The following is an 18,603-nucleotide window of genomic DNA, read 5'->3' on the forward strand; positions in this document are numbered from 1 at the left end:
ATTTTGTGTTGGTAGGTCTGCTGAATTTGCAAATATTTGTTTCATCCCAGATTCTAAAAATTGGGCCCTTTTAACCTAAAGCATTTGAAAGCTCACAGTCCCATACAATTCAATTGGTTCTCAAGATTCTATTGTTTTCCATTCTATTAATCATGTATTTTTTAAAAAAGACTTTCACTTTGGGGAAGCAGGACTGTATAACAGGCTAAACTGCCAGGCCTTGGTTATTTCAAATTGGTGTATAATGTCAGCAGTAGCTAGCTTATCTATTATCACCTCTGGCTGAAGTTGTCCAGTAGGTGACGTTAGTGCTGATGGTCCACCCACCAAGGAAACCACACCATTGCAATCCACACTGCTGTGCATCTTCCCATTTGCTGGAAGCCCTGGCACCATCCTGGATGACATACTGGCCTGACTAACGTTACTGTTGCGACGCTCTCCATGTCTGTGCGGCACAAACAGTGAGTCTCTCCTGCTCTCGCTGTCTTCAAATGTGCTGTGCTCATCATCAGCAAAGTCATTTTCAGATCCAACATCCTTTGTCCGACCTCTGAAGCTGAAAATGCTTGTTTTGCTGTTGCGTCTTGGGGAAAACAGGGAGCCACGGATACTCAACAGAGACTGAGGAGAAAGCAAGGAAGAAAGGAATGGGGGGAAAACATGATTCAAAAAATTTTTTTATTGAAACGTAATTGATTATACATATTTGTGGGGTACAGAGTTGAATATCAATACCTCTGTACAATGTGTGATGATCAAATCAGGATAATTAGCATATTCATCATAACAAAATGTAATCATTTCTTTGTGTTGAGGACATTCAATCTCCTCTCTTCTAGCCATCTGATAACGTGAAGTAGATTAATGTTAATTAAAGATGCCTAGCTCACGATTATTTAATAAAAACTTTAATATTGCAGAATCTATTTACTTGCTCCAAACTTAGGGAATCAAGTTTACAGAGAACACATATCTTTTGATATCTTTACTAAAGACCATAAGAAAATTTGAGTGTAAAGAATGGTTTTTTAACTAAGAAACCTAATTTTTAATTTACTAAGTGCACAACCACGTAATTTAATCTTCACCTTACTTATTGTGAGGTGGATTGTGTTATCAGAATGCTATAGGTGAGGGACCAGATGCTGCAGAGGATAAGTGATTCTTTTTGGTGGGAGTGGTGATTAAATAACTAGTAGGTAGCTCCAACTTAAGGTTATTATCTGAAGGGCTTGTGACTTGGAGAATAAGTTTTGGCTTAAGTGAGACTGTTGGGTCAAACTTAAAATGTTTGTATCAAATATTTTACTTCTGGATAATTTGTTTTTCTTTTCTTTTTTTTTTTTTTTAATTTTCTTTCCATTCTGTTCTTTGGATTCTAAAAAGAAATTAGTTTACTCTCTCTCTGGACCTGTTTGTCTCTATCCACATGGAAATAAAAGTCACAAAACTTACCTTTGATGCTGTTTTCCAAATGTGCCAACAGTTACCCAAATGGCAACCAATGATTCACTGTATGTGACAGCTGTCTGTCGCAGCAAACCCAACAGAGAGGAATTCCTAAACTGCTACATAAATTACTGTTCTTATTTAAAATTTAATACTGGCTTAAAAAAGCAAGACATATAACATGACTTCACCAAAGAGAGTGATACAGAAGACAGCTTATTATTCTGATTTCACTTTAATTATATTAAAAAGAACTAAATGGTTCAAAAACCTTTTTATTAAATATATTCACAAATCAAGTAATCAGTTTTCTAGTACCAGAAAATGGGGATTTAGCTTGAAACTCCATCTTTCACTTTTTGAATGTATTTGAATCTAGCAGAAGCAAATAATTCTGTGTTTATTCTAGCCTTGCTGATGGTTTTCAAAAACATTTATATTCAGGGCCGGCCCGGTGGTGCACTGGAGAGTGCGCCGCTTGGGAGTGCGGCGGCGCTCCCACCAAGGGTTCGGATCCCATGTGGAGACCGGTTCCCGCTCACTGGTTGAGCGTGGTGCGGGCGCAGCACCGAGGGTTGCGATCCCGTTGCCGGTCCCCGGTATGGGCGCGATCCTGTTACCGGTCAGTAAAAATGACAAAAAGGAAAAAAAAAAAAACATTTATATTCAGTCTGCATATTTCTTTACTTCCTTCATTATTAACAATGACATTATTCCTTGCTCTCTTTGCTTGGTCTCTTACATCTTTTCCTATCCCTCTTTATACCCAGAGTAATATACATACATGTATATACATATGCATACATACACACATGCCAGTAATGAGCATGCCTGGACCTTCCTTTACTTCCTCTAAGCTTTCGTATAAAGCCAAATTAAAAAAAAAAAAAATTAGTGGGAAAAAAATAGGAAAGGCAGACTCTATCAAATTTATTTTTGGTCCCTCTGCCTAATTAGGTCATGGTTTTTTTAGGCCTCATTTTTAGCTTTATTTTTATAGCTTTTCCCAGAATGCAAATTACCAGAATAATCTTTGTTGCCGTCTGTCTTAGTGATAGTCTGGAAATATATTATTCATTAATAAATGCATAATAAATAAATTGTTTAGATTCTGCACAGGAACTGTTGGCTGTCCAGCTCATCCAACCTGAGGCTGTGTCTATTTGACACTCAATTCCTCCAGCAGGTTTGTCTACCCAATGCCAGACAGCAGTTAGACTGATTTCCCAGCAAAGTGATCATGAGATCAGACCATATGAAGACATTAATTCACTCTCCCATTAGTAAAGAATGCTAATGTTTTTCCTTTCCTCAAACTCAACTTATTAATATAATATTGATTATATTCAGAACTAGTGTTTTGAAAGTTTAGTGTGTATGTGAATCAAGTTGTGTTAAAAATACATATTTTTAGATCCCAGTTTTTTGGAATTGGAATTCAGCAAATAAGGGATAGGACTCCGGAATCTGAATTTTCAACACACATTCCAGGTGATTCAAAAGCACATGGATCTCCTACACTCGGAGAAATACTAACTTGGTCTTATGTTAATCCCTAGGACGGTACAATGTAATCATCTTAATATATTTATGTCCTAATATTGTCTCTGGAAACTGAAAATCTATCTATACTCTTGGTGGGGAGTATGTGGTAGGTGTATACAACTGTAACATATTTGGTGCATTAATTTAATTTGCATGTTTTTATGTTGGGGTATTTTCAAAGGCAATCCAGAACTTCAAGTTTATTTGAAATTTCTATTCACTCTTTGGAAGGCATAATAATGGGTGTGAGCACAGCTTTCAAGGCAAAAGAGACCAAAAAAGAAGAGAATAAAAATAGTATTCAGAGAAAATAAATCAAAAATAACACACTAGAAGATGGAGCAGAATGGAAGGAATACCCACAGCTGTGGCAACACTTTCTCTAGGGAAAGCAAGCTTTTATACTAAAGACTGAAAGGCCATCTTTCTTTGCTTCTGGCATGCCAAAACATATATCCCAGGTATCTTTTTTTTTTCTTTACACCTTGTGGAAAGAAGATAAATGTGGATTCCTTTTCTTAATATTCAGTAACAAAAAGGAAAGCAGAAGAACTTAGGTTTGTAAGACACAATCCTGCCTGTAGTGTTTGGACTCAAAATGGGCTGGGAAAAGTCAAAATGAAGGATGACGCAGTGAATTTCAAGGTTCTAGTGTAAATATGTAAAGTGAATACTTGTTAGAAATACTCACTTAGGTAGCATTTCAAGTTAAACATACATACCTTATCAATGTCTTCACACCTACACTTGGTTATAGCTACAAAGGCTCTGGTTTAAAGTGTCTGTGTGTCCAAACAACATAGACAAAATCTTTGGGGTGATTCAGTTTCCATTAAACATCTTTAAATACTTTTTCATTTGATACTATGAGCATGTATTATCTATTTAAAAATAAAATGATGTAATAATGCTAAATAAGATTTAATATTTATGTTAGCAGAAGGCAGGATACCCATAAAATTTATGGCCTCTCTGCTGTGACATACTCAAAAGGTGTATTTGTTTTGAAATGCGTGCCCTGTTCATCTTATGGTTCCTGTCCCCATCACCTTCACTGATTCTCTTTCCTACCAGAAAAAGTCCTTTTCTGTTTACAAAACCAGAAATTGTAAACTGCTTCTGAAATATTTCTGCTTGTGAGCTGTGTTAATGCTCTCTGTCTTTACTGGGATATGTAAACTTCATGCTTAGTGGTTTATTTCTTTTACTTTTTAAATCTATCTATCTAAAAATATAAAATAAACTGCATATAACATGTGTCCATACTGGTTCTATTTTTACTATTAAAACTCTGGCTGTCAACTAACTTCCCTCTGCTGATGCCTTTCTGTGGTTCACTCAGCTCCAGCAACCCACGCTGCTGAGTTGCTCCTTGAGCGTTCCAGTCATACTGCCTTGTCAGGGCCTCGCACCTTCTCTTCCATCAGCCAGGAATGCTGTTCCATGAGGTAGCCTCTTCCCTTGCTTCCTCTAAATCTTTGCCAAAATGTTTCCTTCACAGTAAGACCTTCCTAAACCATCTTAATTAAAATTTTACCTCCAATTATGGCTTCTGTTCCCATTTTCCTGCTTTAGTTTATTTTTTTCCCATAGCACTTACTAACATAGTTTATAACTTATTTATTTTTGTTGTTTCTCTCCTCTTTTAGAATAAACTTTCATAAGGTGAGTGAATTGAATCTCTTTTGTTCATTGAAGTATTTTCTGTATGGAGAACTATTTCTGCCAATAGTAGGTGATCAATAAATAATTGTGGATTGACTAAATGAACTAATACACAAGTTTTTATTTGAGCACAACGATGAATCTGTAGGGGAAAAATACTGTTTACAAAAAAACATTAATATGTTCATGTAAACATTGCCACTCTGCACGTATATTTGTGAGTAATTGAAACTACTCAAAGGTTTTTATTTTCCCTCATTTGGAATTCATTAACCCATTTTAACTTAATAAGAAACTTATTCTTTGTCACATAGGTTTTCTATATATTGCTTAATCCCCCACAGCTCTCTAAAGTGGGTATTACTACTTCATTTTACAGAAACCTTACAAAGTACAAGTGACTTGACCAAGTTCACAGAACTAGTTTGGAACTGAGATATGAACACAGGTTTTTATAACATCAATGATTATGCTATAGTGCCAAATATTTCCAATCCTAATGATTCCTAATAGTTTTAAGAATGCCAAAATATAGAGAGTGACTATCTAGGGAAAAATCTTGTCTGAGAAAATGAGTTATCCTACAGAGCTTCAAGTTAATACTAAATGTGTTATACTGATTTAATTCTATATTTTATATTTGTATTATGCAAGATGGTAGTAGTGGGATTTCTTGACTTAATATTATTTGTAGTAAAATGATTTTTATCTCTTAACTCTTTGTATTCATGTCTATTTTGCCCTAATATGAGAATACAAGTTTTAAGCTATTAATATAGCTTATTTTTCTTTTAAACATTTTTATTTACATACTTAGTATAAATTATAAAATAAACACTCACAAATAACTTGTGTATCCCCTTTCCTCCCAACCAAAAGCTAAACACTTTACTGAATTTTGTGTTTATTACTCCTACTTCTTAAAAATTAAAAAAAAAAAAACTTTTTAGGTTTTTGTTCTTTGTTAAAAGGATATCATACCCCTTGGTTGATTTACCGTTTTTTTGATTTAAATTAATTATGTACCGTGTCCCTCAAAACATTAGGGTATAATTCTGACTCAGATTAATTTGATGAGAAGGATGTATAATTCATAGCACATGAAATTCTAGTGGAAACAAATAGAATGTTTAAAGCCATAACTATACTTTTCACAGATTTCATAACTATTTACTCTTTACATTTTACAATCTATAAAACTCACTAACAACAAAGAGTTGAAATATCTTTTCCTCTGTGACTTGGAAATATGCTGAAGAAATGGGTAGATGGCATTAAATCAGAGCAAAAACAGACTGCCTTCAATGTTGTTCTCTTTAAGAGCATTTAGGTCTTAATTTCATCCTAATGTATCATGGCATGACCTCAAGCCAACATGACGGAGACTCGTCACAATACAGTTCTCATTTCAAAGGGTAAATGCAAAATCCAAAGAGACATTTCTTTTCAAAATTCATACATGGGTTACAATAACAACCTCAGATGATAAAGGCAGAAACCCATTCCCACAGAATATAAGTTTATCTGAGGTCCCAAAACAGAAAAGGGAAACAAGAACTGTCTCACTGAAGAGAAAAGCCTGATAGGTAGGTTGCACCAAAAAAAGAAAGACAGCAGATTAAGAAATGTGGTCTCAAAATACTGAAATGTTTAAAGCTAATTACTTTAAATTAAAAGTTATTAGTGGTTTAATAAAATCCTTTTTAAAGACAATTTATGATAAAAATCTGAATAACTATATTAAATATTAGATCCCTGTACCTCATTTAAATTGGATATGACAAAAACATAGCAAAACAAAACAGCAATTACAAAGCAGTAAGTAGCAATGACAACCAGAGCACTTAGTAGAAAATCATACCTGATGAGGGGAGCAGAATTTCTTGTCACCAGTCAGTCGGTTTCCTTCCATGGAAAAAAGGAAGCTTCTTCTTTTGACACTGTCTTCAGATTCAGATTTGGGAAACCTGTCTCCCTCTCCTTTGCTGTTTCCTTCGAGATGCTCCCTCTGTCTTCTTTTCTTCCTTCGGTTCCTCCACTCCTTAGCACTTTTGGAGCTTAGCTTTGATGCTTCTGAAGAACTTTCCAAGAGCTCTCCTAGTCCACCTATTCCACTGAAATCTCTTGAAGCAGCCGATGCTGCTGCGACTGCCTATTGTAAGACAAAGCCAGGCACTGCTTAGAACATATAACTTTGAAAACTGTTGACTATGGTAAAAATGTTGCCATGTAAGACTGTTAACTATATGTAAAAATTATGTCTTCTGGTTTTATTATTAAGTAAAAATATGACTTAACTTAATAATAACCTTTATGTTTTTAATAGCATAAAGCAATATGGTGGTCTATGCATTAAGGCAGGAGAAGTCTAGTTTTGCACATCTCCTGAATCATCTTTTTTTTTTAACACTTTTAGATTAACTTCAGTTCAGGAGACAGTTCATCTCTTAATAGTGTAGCAAATGTGCTCCTAGTGGTGGTTGCTCATCAGATTACTATTCCAATTCCATGCATAGAATTATTTCTATCATGTACAATTATGAACAACTGAGTGGTATTTTTTCCCTCTAAATTCAGGACAAAAGACTTTCTTTTCTTTTTTATGAACTCAAAACATTTAAATTGTCTATAATTTTACCTGTAGATGGAAGTTGTGGGAATGTATTGGCTAGTTTATTTTCATCTTTCATTTGAATTACATTTAGGACTATAGTTCACATTTCTGGGGTCATGTTAATCCCGGAGAATTTATTACATAGCACTTTTAGTTTTAAATTGTTAAATATTTATAAAGTTTTTACTATTGTTATCAATAATAACAAATGGTTAACATATCAATAAATACCTGAAATAATCATTCAAGGAATTATGAGTACATATTTGAATATTTTCTTTCTACATTTCAGCATTAAGTAGTCTCTTAAGCATTTTTAATTTCCGTATCTGCTAATGAAACCCAGTTAGCTTTGAGGTGGAAAATGGCAAATGTTTTGTATTTTCATTTATATAAATAGTATTTTTAGACTGGAAATGATCTAGTCATGACATAGAGAGGATATGAAACAATAATATGGCACATATCAAAGCCAAGTTCTCATTAAGTTTATTCCTGTTTTTAAACATAACCACAGAAGTGGAAACAATTAAATTATGAGAATATTGTTTAAACGTTTTACATATGTCATCACTAAATACAAACAACTCTAATTTACTGTTTTGTTTACCTTCTCCACAGACTATAATCTAGATAGAAATTTTATCATTATTTGTATGCACAGGGCCTCTGATGACACCTGACATAAAAAAAAAGGCTCAGTAAATGTTTGATGAATAAAGATTTTAAAAGATATTTTACTTTCAATTGTTTCATAGACTGAGATGGGGTTGGGGAGAGAACAATACACACTTAGCCTTGACTTTTCAAGATCTCATAAAAGACTATGTGTCAGAATGGTCTATATAACAGCAACATATTTTAGGAAGGAATGAAGATAGATAAAACCATTTATAATGCTTTGACAACACTTTGTGCTTTATGTTTCCTAAGTAGTTTCCATTTTTGAATTTCATCTCAACCAAAATTTTTTTTTAAAAAGAAGGCTTTAGAACTAAAGGTACTATGCTACAAATTCTCTAGGATTAAAATTGCCGCAGGGAGGAAACCATCATACTAAATATAGTGTTAAATGTATGTGTTAGACTAAGCAACACATAAAATGTAACACAGATATTTGTTTATATTGAGTGCTATATTCATTATGGAAACCCAGATCTAAGACGATATAAGACAATGCTCAACATTTAAATGAAACACTAATTCAAAATTTAAATATTTATAAAATTACAGTCATATAGCCAGATTTTTTATTGAATTCTTGATCATCAGTATCACTTCTAATATTATTCACATTGAGAGATGAGAAATATTAAGGATCTTTGTAAAAGACTGTGCATGTAAAATAAAGCAAATAAATGTAGCACTTAGTTGGAGCAAGTTAGATATAGTTACATAGTGCTCGATACATAAGATGATATACCCCATTTGTTGAAAGAATGAAAATACATGTATTCTTTTTTATCCAAATAAAATCTTTAATTCTTTCTGTTTTGTATAGACACAAACAAAACACACCATGCTATTCTTTTATTGACTTGTTTGTGCTTGTAAACAAAGAAAATGGTCGTAATATTCCCTTGCCATAATCTTGAAACTCATGTTCATTTAAATCAGTTCCGGAATTTGTTTTGTGTAAGGCATGATTTCCCTACCTATTCTGGGTAACAGTTCAAATAACTCAAAACCAAAACAGATTTCTCAGGCAACAAAGGTATCCTCCGACACAACACATTTTCTGTGTCACTCATCAACTCAAATCTGTCACTTGTTCCATTTCCAGGGATTTGCCGATTCCCTCAAAGGCAGATGTTTCCTGTCATCTCTCATGTCTGTGTACCTGTTTGTACCCAGCTCTGTGACACTGCCAAAGTCCTGCTTACTTAAATAGTGTTACTTTCACAACTGATTTGCTGAATCCTCTTGTAACAACACATTCACACTTAATATTTAAACAGGGGATAACATGTTCTTGTAACATTTCTGTGTGATTCAAAATAGGCTCACTGTATCTATGTGTCCTTAAAAATATAGCAACATGATTAATACTTCATTCATTTTAAACTTAAAATCCAGTTAAAATCCTATTCAGAGCTACAAGATGTTAACTATACTTGTTTCAATTTTACCACTAATTATATTAGATCTCTTAAATGCCACTATTTCTAATTTTGTCCTAAAGCTTACTTCTAAATTTTTTCCTTCCAGGCCAATATAGACTCCTATGGGATTTGCTAAACTGGGCACTATCAGACATTTAAAGATCATAAACTTAATGTGAAACACAATTATGCATGCCAATCTCAGATGAAACATTTATTTCTTTGTAGAGTTTGTCTTTCTTCATCTTTTAAAGTTGCACTTGATTTGTGAGTCTACTGAGCTGAATATGTCATTTTTCATGTCTACACAGTGACTAGAAATAGGAGTCTCCTCATCAGATATTAAATAAAAATGGAAGTGATGCTAGGCCTCATGAAGTCACTGGCTAGATATTAATTCTTGAGGAGTCACAGGTGGTTAGCAAGACAAGTTATACAGCAGCACAAAAGTTGTCATAGGTTCTCTATCTCTCTCTCTGCCTCTGTTCCCTCCTCTACCTCAACACTGGATATTTATTAGTCATCATTCCCTGTGCTGTCAATAAGGAACTAAAATTGATTTGGTACTATGCTATCCCAATTAATATTAAAACACTTTATCTGGGATCAATTTAAATTTTGTATGTATGAAGGCTAAAGCTGAGCAAAATCATGATGATTTGGTCACTGGAATTCAGTAACTGGCTAAGTTAATAGAACTGACATTTTCAGCTGACCTAATCATAATGTAGATAATTAGATTCTTCAAACTTCTATTAGTCATTGTGCACTTTTACTTCTAAATTTAAAAAGATTTTGCTCTTTTAATTGATGCCATATTTTACCCTAAAGTGGCTGCATTTCAGAATAAACTTATTCCTGTATTGTGTTATATGCGTAGCACTTTCAAGCACATTACTTTGTCTGTTTTTATAAATGATAATCGAATAACTCAGTGCTTTAAAGTGTAATTATATGCAATCTATAAATATTATTTTCTATAACATTTATTTAAAACTTTAAAATAAAGAAAGTTCTTGTCCTGTAAATATGTATTTTATTTTCTTACAAATGTGTTTTATTTTTGGTGACATGAAATAAAACTCTTAAACAATTGAAACATAATAAAACTTTTTTATAACATTTCCAAGTATTGGCCAAATTTGTCTTTAGTTTCCCTTTTAAAGCCAATAAAATAAAACAGGATTACTACTCTGTACCCAATGATAAGATGAAAAGAGCAGAGCCACCATGTTCAGCAAATATTGAGTGTATGGTTGAGCTCAGTAACTAGCTAAGCAACTCATTGCTATATCTTTGTTTCACCAAAATAGTCTCTAAGAAAGGACCAAATGCTATATATTGCACATCTTCAAAGTAACTTGGAATTGTGAAGAACTTAAATTTTGAACCTACAAATTCCAAGTGTATATTGTCATTCAAATTATACTTCAAATATCTGCAACCATTCATCTGAAAAAAAAAAGTCCCCCAAAAGTCAAAATGCAAAAAAATTATTTGGACTTTTGCTTCTTGCCAAGATAGAGTATTAGGGACCAGATTTGTTCTTTCTCCCGAAACAACTAATGAAACAAACAAAATGCATGTAACAATGGTTTGGAAGACACGGAACATCTGGTCATGATGTTCTGAGATATTGGGAAATGGTAAAGAAAGAAAGCAAGCTGCATGATTTTCTTAGCTTATGGCTTTGAACTTCCAGACTACGGAATAGAAAGGGAATATCTTTGCAGACTCCATAAGTGGAGGAGATGGAGATAAAAGTCCCAGGAAAAACAAGGTGGCTATATTCACAGGACAGAGTCCCACAGAGGAGAAAGCTGAACAGAGGGAGAACTCTAGAGATCTTCTGAGGTCCCCCTTGATTACTGAGAATATCCACCAATGCATGTGTGTTAGGAAACTACCTGAGGCTGAGGATTAGAGGGAACACCACCAGCACTCACACTGTGCCAGAACAGTGTCTGTGCCTACCAGCTACACAGGTAAACATTTCATTTTAAATGGAACATTGGGTAGAGTATTCAGAAAAGTTTTCGCTCAGTAGTGGGGAATAATTAGTCTTAGAATAGATGCTGCTCTGATTTTCCCTAACAAAAGTTCAAAAGTTTGATGATACAAAAGGATTAAACTGTTTACAAAAGACATAACTATTTCCCAAATAAAAATCAAGACTTTTTATAGGAAAATAAAAATATCCAGAACCCAAAAAAGTAAAATTGACAGTGTCTGGAATTCAGGTGAAGATTGTCATAAATGTTACAAAGCAGGAATAAATATATGACCGATAATGAAAAGAAACATTAATCAAAACTGACCAAGAACTGACACAGATGTAAGAATTAGCAGATACGGACTTTAAACAGTTGTTATAACTGTGTTGTGAATGTTCAAAATGTTAGAGACATAGGAAATATTAACAAGATGCAGATTAAACTTTTGGAGTTGAAAACTACAATGTCAGATGAATAATACTGTACACTGGATGTGATTAACGTCAGATTAGATGCTGCTGAAGAAACGGTGATAAACTCAAAGACGAAACAATAGAAACTATCCACACTGAAATTAACAAGCTGATTCTGAAACTCATAGAACTATAAAAGACCTAGAATAGCCAAAATGGCTTTGGGAGAAAAAAAAAAAAAAAAAAAAGTATTGATTTTTTTAGAGAAACTCCACCTCTCCCACAAACCAAATCTTAGGAAATATGCTCTCCTTGCATTCGCAAACAACTTCCAATTAAACACCAACTCTGGCTTATGGTTTGCACATTGGTAATAACTGTGTCATTAGAACAGAGTCCTGGAGTTCCCACTGTCACATTCCATGTCGGTCTCTTACTGGAAAATGGCTTTGGGAAAAAAAAAAAAAAAAAAAAAACAGACAAACAAACAAACCATAAAACAAAGTTGGAGAGCTACCACTATCTGATTTTAAGACTTTCAAAAGATAGTGGTATTGGTGTAAAGAGAGACAAATAAGTCAACTGAACAGAATAGAGTCCAGAAAAAGACTCACATATGGACAACTGATTTTTAACAAAGGTTTGAGGGCAGTTTAGTGGAGAAATGCTATTTTGTTCAACAAATGGTGTTGTAATAATTAGATATCTATGTACAAAAAAAAGAAAAAAATAATCTCAACACACAACTCACACCTTACACAAAAATTAACTTAAAGAGGTCATTGACTCAAATGTAAAACATAAAACACTGTAACTTTAGAAGAAAATTAAGAGGAAATCTTTGTGGTGCTGGCTTGGCAAAAATTTCTTAGATGCAACACCAAAAACATTATTTTCATAAAAAGCCAAAAAGAAAAATAAACCTGATGAACCATACATCATCAAAATTTAAAACTTTTGCTCTTAAATCTGTTAGGAGAATAGAAGGACAAGTTTCAGCCTGGGAGATAATACTTGCAAGGCATGTATGACAAAGGACTTGTTCCCAGAATATATAAGGAACACTCAAAACTCAAGAATAAGAAAACAAACAGCCCAGCAAAAATAATAAAATGGCAAAAGATTTGAACAGCCACTTCATAAAAGAAGCTATACAGATGGAAAATAAGGACAGGAAAAAGTGCTCAACAGCAGTAGTCATCAAGAAAATAGAAATTAAAACAACAGTGTGATACTTATTAGAATGGCTAAAGTTAAAAAGACTGACCAAACCAAATGTTGGCAAAGTTGCAGAAGAATTGTATTGACACGAGTCAGGCTTTTACTATGTTTCCACGTGATCTTCACCTTCAATATATGTGGTTTTTTCTCTTTTTTAACCCAGTTCTGTGCTTCTTTTCTACTCATGACATGAATGCTCCATTCACTACACCCTTGAACCCAAACAGCCTTTAATATTGGCATAAAGTTGGCATCCAACTTTAGATGACTTCCTGATATCCTCATATGGCGTAGCAAACACCGTTTGTGTTACAGAAATCCCAAAGAATGGTTAAGCATAGGTATGCATAAAGTTTTCTTGTTAACATTTGAGATTAACTAACCTCAGAATAAAATCTTAAATGTTACAATTAGAGTGAAACACTAGTAAATATCAGTTATATTCTTTTCCAAATTAATCTAAAAGTTAAATTCCCCCCTCAGGTTTCATGAGCAACCGCATAATAAACCTTTTCCCTAATGTATTCTCTACCTACTAGCTAATTTCTATATATATAATATCTAAAAATTCCTTTGACTCCAACTTTAGAAACAACTTTAGGTTTAAGTAACTTTATCTCTTCTAATGACAATGCCTGCATACAAAATGAAAAGCCAGTTCCAATTTGACCTATATGCTATAACAATATTCCTACTTAGAAATTAAAAACAATAATAATAAAGCTTTGCATATTATCACTTCGCACCTGAGCTTCTTCCTGTTGCTTTTTAAGCTGTTCAAGCATCTGCTGAAATTCAGCCTCCTTCTGTTCCGCCTCTTCCAAAGTGGCCTGATTCTGTTCCTCATAGGCCATGGCCACCACAGCCAGGATCAGATTCACCAAATAAAAAGAGCCCAAGAAAATTACCAGGACAAAAAATATCATGTATGTCTTCCCAGCAGCACGTAATGTCTAGAGGGGGAAAAAGGAATAATTTCATCAGTGTTTTAGTATAATGTCCCCAAATAAAGATCTGCTTGTCACAGTTAGATGGTCAGGAGACTAATGCTTTTTAGTTTTCAATTTATTTTGACCAAGATTTTGGTGTTAAAATGAGCAAACACACACACAAATAATAATCATATCATCTGAGATTTGATTGTACTGTCATTTGATATAAATACGTTTCAAATTTGTATATATTGGATATATATTTAAGTTCCACTAAAATGCTTTTGTTGGGGTTCATAATGCAGGGCAATATTACAAGTGAGAGCATTATATTTTTAATTCCTTTCATAGGGATTCTATTTCCCCAGCAGCCTACTTTCCACACCATCTAGAGATGACATCTTTCTTCCCTCCTCTTCTAGCCTCAATAAGCTATAGCTTTAACTAGAAATTTTTATGTAATTGAATTTTTAAATCTTTTCACGTGTTGTTTTTATCTCCACAACTAGATTATAAATTCCTCAAAGTCATGAAAATTCTTTACATCTTCCATAGCCCCTAGCAGAACGCCTTTTGTATAAGAAGCTCTCAGTACATATACAATGCATATACTTACTCACTAAATGAGCAATTAGGATTCTAGGCACACTTGCCTTATAGTGGATCCTCCTCTGTATTCCAGAGTTTTATAAGCAAGTATCCACACCTGTTATTTCATATATGTTTATAAAAGTAAAACTTATGCATGTTAGTTTGGATCTTACCAACTGGTAAAGATTCTCCCAGTAGTCCTGAGTCATAAGTCGAAATAGAGACAGGAAAGCCCAGCTAAAGGTATCAAAGCTTGTGTAGCCATAGTTGGGGTTTCGACCAACCTTCACACAAATGTATCCTTCTGGACATTGGCTATAAGAGAGAGAAATGGAGGCAGGGTCAGCACAGAATTATAGCAATTTCAATCAATTTTGATTTATAGGAATTTTCAAAACTCAGAGTTGCTGTCCGTGATAAACTTTCTTGCCTTCATTTCCAGAACACTTTAGGTGATTGCTCATTGTGAAAGTAATCAGATTAAATTTATTAAAAAAAAACAGTAGAAAATTTATGTAGACATTTAGAATGGCAGAAACGTAGCAAGCACATATTTTTGGCTCTGACACCATCATTATTCTACTCTTTACAAATAGGTAAGAATCGATCAATAATTAAAAATTAAAGGACAGAAAACAGCCAAAGGGTAAGGAACCATTTAATGAGTAGAATTTTCTAAAATAAAATTTATATTTTAGAACAATTTGAGATATTATTTATTCACTAGAGTACCGCTCCTTTTGCCTTTAGTCTTACAGATTCCACTCATTTCCAAAATTAATTTGATTAGCGCATTATTAACTGACCTCCAAATACATTTTTAATGTATTTAGATATTTTTTTATAATCTGTATTTCATCCTGGGATCCTCCAACTTCACAAAAGATTTTCAAAAATTTGCATACATTAAAATTCACTCTTTTTGCTATAAAGTTCTATGAGTTTTGATAAATGCTTAATGTTTTGTATTTACTATTACAGAATCATAGAGAATAGTTTCTTCACTCTGTGCTTTTGTACCTAGTCAACCCCCCACTCTGAACCCCTGATCTTCTTATCGCTGTTGTTTTGTCTTTTTCAGAATGTCGTGTCATCGGAATCATACAGTATGCAGCTTTTTGAAGTTGGCTTTTTTCACTTAGAAATTTGCATTTAATTCATCAATGTCTTTTTGTGGCTCAGTAGCTCATTTCTTTTTATCACTGACTGATATTTCATTGTATGGGTATACCTCAGCTTATCCATTTGCTATTGAAGGACATCTTGATTGCTTCCAGTTTTTGTTGGTTATGAACACAGCTGCTATAAAAATTTACATGCAGGTTTTCAAACTGGTTGCCTGAATACCTAGTAGTGCCATTATTGGATCATATTGTAAAACTATATTTGTTTTGTAAGAAATAAGAAACTGCCAAACTGTTTTCCAAAGTGGCTGCACCATTTTGCATTCCCACCAGAAATGAATGAGAGTTCTTGTTGTTCTGCATCCTCACCAAAAGTTGGTATTGCTAGATTTTGTTGCTGTTGTTGTTTGTTTTAGCCCTTCTAATAGTTGTACAGTGGTAACTTGTTGTTTTAATTTGCAATTCCCTAATAACAGATGATGTTGCCCATCTTTTTATACCCTTATTAGCCATCTGTATATATACTTTTGTGAGGTATCTGCTCAGATCTTTTGCTATCTCTAAATTGGGCAATTTGTTTTCCTACTGTTGAGGGTTTTATTTGGGGGGGAGTTAAACCTTATTTATTTTTTAAAAATCAAAATCATTAGGAAAATATATCACAGCCTTGAAACAGCAGAGAGGCTATATTATCAAGTAATAAGTTGGTAAAGGGACAACAAGGTCCTTACCAAAACAATAAGGTGTCATACCAGGGCAAAAACACTGCATGTTGCAAAGGCCCCAGGCAAAAATGGTATCTGGTAATAGGAGCTTCCCTCCCCTGCTCTAAGGGAGTCACAGCTTGTCCTAACTTAAGTTTCTTGCTTTTGATCCCTTGACCTTCCTGTTGCTAGGGGATTGTCTCAACAGGGATCTGTTAATTCAGGGACTAAGCAAGCAATGCTGGGTTTGGGCCTCTTACATTCCACTCTGTTCTATGAAAGTCAGATTTTTCCAAATCCAGTACTTCACAACTCTCTTAAGTAGCCAATAGTTCCTCTTTACTGTTCATTCCTGGATACTGCCATATGTCACAATCAAAACCCCCTTTCCTTTCAAGGGGAAAGTGTTACCACAACTGTCACTCTGCTGCAGACAGCCTCAGAGCCCACTGGGCAATGAGAGGGAAGCTCTGCTCCCTATACCCAGTGTGACATCGTCTCTCGTGGCTTTTTTTATTTTGCATGGTCTCCAGGCTGAAAAAATCAGTGTGTAAGAATTTCAAGAAATGCACATCCACATCTTTATGGCCAGAAGAGGAACGAAACTACTCTCCTTTCCAACTCCACATCTTAAATTAACTTCATGCCCTTGCATATACAACAAAATCAAGCAAAGTAAAACCCTAGAAACCCTTTTTTCTCCTTCTAAATTAGTGACCTCCTGGATTTCGTTTTATAGCTTATGCAAAATGGTGTGGTGACACTTCTGGTAAAAAGGAGGTTGGCAACAAAAAGAAACACCTCTCTGCAAACTCCACCAGATCATAGGCAAGTTAGAGGAAACTGCCAGCCTATTGGTACCTGTGCTTGTGTAGTAAGAAGAATCTGGTAACTTTGGGGACTCTGTCTTCGTACAAGGGAGATCCCTACTGCCAGGACAAACACTTGTCACATGAAATTTAGGCTCTAAAACACTATTTTGGACCCACATTTTAGCACCAGTTTTTTTCCATTTCACTTTCTAGGATTGAAACATAAAAGAACCAGTGTCCAGAGGCAAATGACACATGCTTTAAACTTGCTATCCTTAACTTCTTCATTCATCAACTTCACTTAAAACTCTAAAATTCGCATTCCTCTATTTAAATAGATTCTTGCCCTCAGCCCTGATGGCCAATGGCAAAGACTTTTATTTCCCAGTGGATGTGAGAGACTCCTTCATTTTCTTGGTCATAGTTGGGATGAAGTGCATGTGGTCATCCAAACACTTGGTCACACAACTATCCAACTGCTGCTTCACCTGAAGCCCCTTACTTCCCACATCTACAGAATCTTTGGTTTTGTCGTTGCAATGCATGGTACACCAGGACAGGTGGTCCTGGAACTTCCCCAATTTATTGGTCACCAAGGTCTAGGTTTGAGCCAGAGGCACATGGCAACGCTCGAAGCCTGGCTTTCCTCACAATAGCTGGTGCTGCACCAGAACACAAGGCCCTGCATCTTCTGGATGTTCTGTCTCTCCAGACTCTTCACCATGGAGTCCACCACCACCTGTACCCGGAGCTGCTGCAGCTCTGCCATGACAACCCCCTGCTGTCTATGGATTAAGCCTTCTTATTGTTAAGTTTTAAGAATTCTTTGTATATTTTTGGATACAGGTTCTTTATCAGATATGTGTTTTGCAAATATTTTCTCTCAGTCTATGGCTTGTCTTTTCATTGTCTTAAGAATGTCTTTGTAGACAGAAGTTTTTAATATTAACAAATCCAACTTAACATTTTTTCTTCCATGAAATATGCTATTGATTTTGTATTTAAAACTTCATCATTGAACCCAAAGTTATGTAGGTTTTATCCTATGTTTTTCTAAACAAATTTTGTATGTTACATTTAGGTGTATAACCTATTTGGAGTTAACTTTTATGTAAGGTGTAAGATTTGTATCGAGGTTTATTTCTTTGCATATGGATTTCCAATTGTTCCAGCACTGTTTGTTGAAAATTTCCTTTCTCCATTGAATTGCATTTACTTCTTTGTCAAAAATTAGTTTACTGGGCCGGCCCGGTGGCGCACTGGATAGTGCGCCGCTTGGGAAGCGCAGCGGTGCTCCCGCCCGAGGGTTCGGATCCCACATGCAGACCGGTTCCCGCTCACTGGCTGAGCGAGGCGCGGGAGCAACACCGAGGGTTGCGATCCCGTTGCCGGTCCCCGGTCCGGTACGGGGGCAACACTGAGGGTTGCGATCCG

General features: G+C 34.8%; 1 protein-coding gene and 1 pseudogene across 4 annotated transcripts in view; both read right to left on the bottom strand.

Annotated features, from left to right (window-relative positions):
* The window catches only part of SCN3A (sodium channel, voltage-gated, type III, alpha subunit), an 87,444-nt gene that overhangs the window by 52,348 nt on the left and 16,493 nt on the right, over positions 1-18,603 (bottom strand). For 2 of the 4 annotated variants that reach the window (XM_008584281.1, XM_008584340.1), the window contains exons 8-11: positions 14,703-14,844; positions 13,753-13,959; positions 6,524-6,814; positions 424-624 (exon numbers count right to left, since the gene is read on the bottom strand). In XM_008584281.1, coding sequence (XP_008582503.1) covers positions 424-624; positions 6,524-6,814; positions 13,753-13,959; positions 14,703-14,844 — 841 coding nt within the window. Of the gene's footprint in view, positions 1-276; positions 625-6,523; positions 6,815-13,752; positions 13,960-14,702; positions 14,845-18,603 lie in introns of all 4 variants that reach the window. The other 2 variants (XM_008584142.1, XM_008584219.1) reach the window with 1 other exon arrangement.
* Positions 17,547-17,938, bottom strand: LOC103599837 (annotated as a pseudogene).

The sequence above is a fragment of the Galeopterus variegatus genome, unplaced genomic scaffold, assembly GCF_000696425.1.
Source record: "Galeopterus variegatus unplaced genomic scaffold, G_variegatus-3.0.2 Scaffold9, whole genome shotgun sequence".
In the NCBI taxonomy this organism is placed as follows: domain Eukaryota; kingdom Metazoa; phylum Chordata; class Mammalia; order Dermoptera; family Cynocephalidae; genus Galeopterus; species Galeopterus variegatus.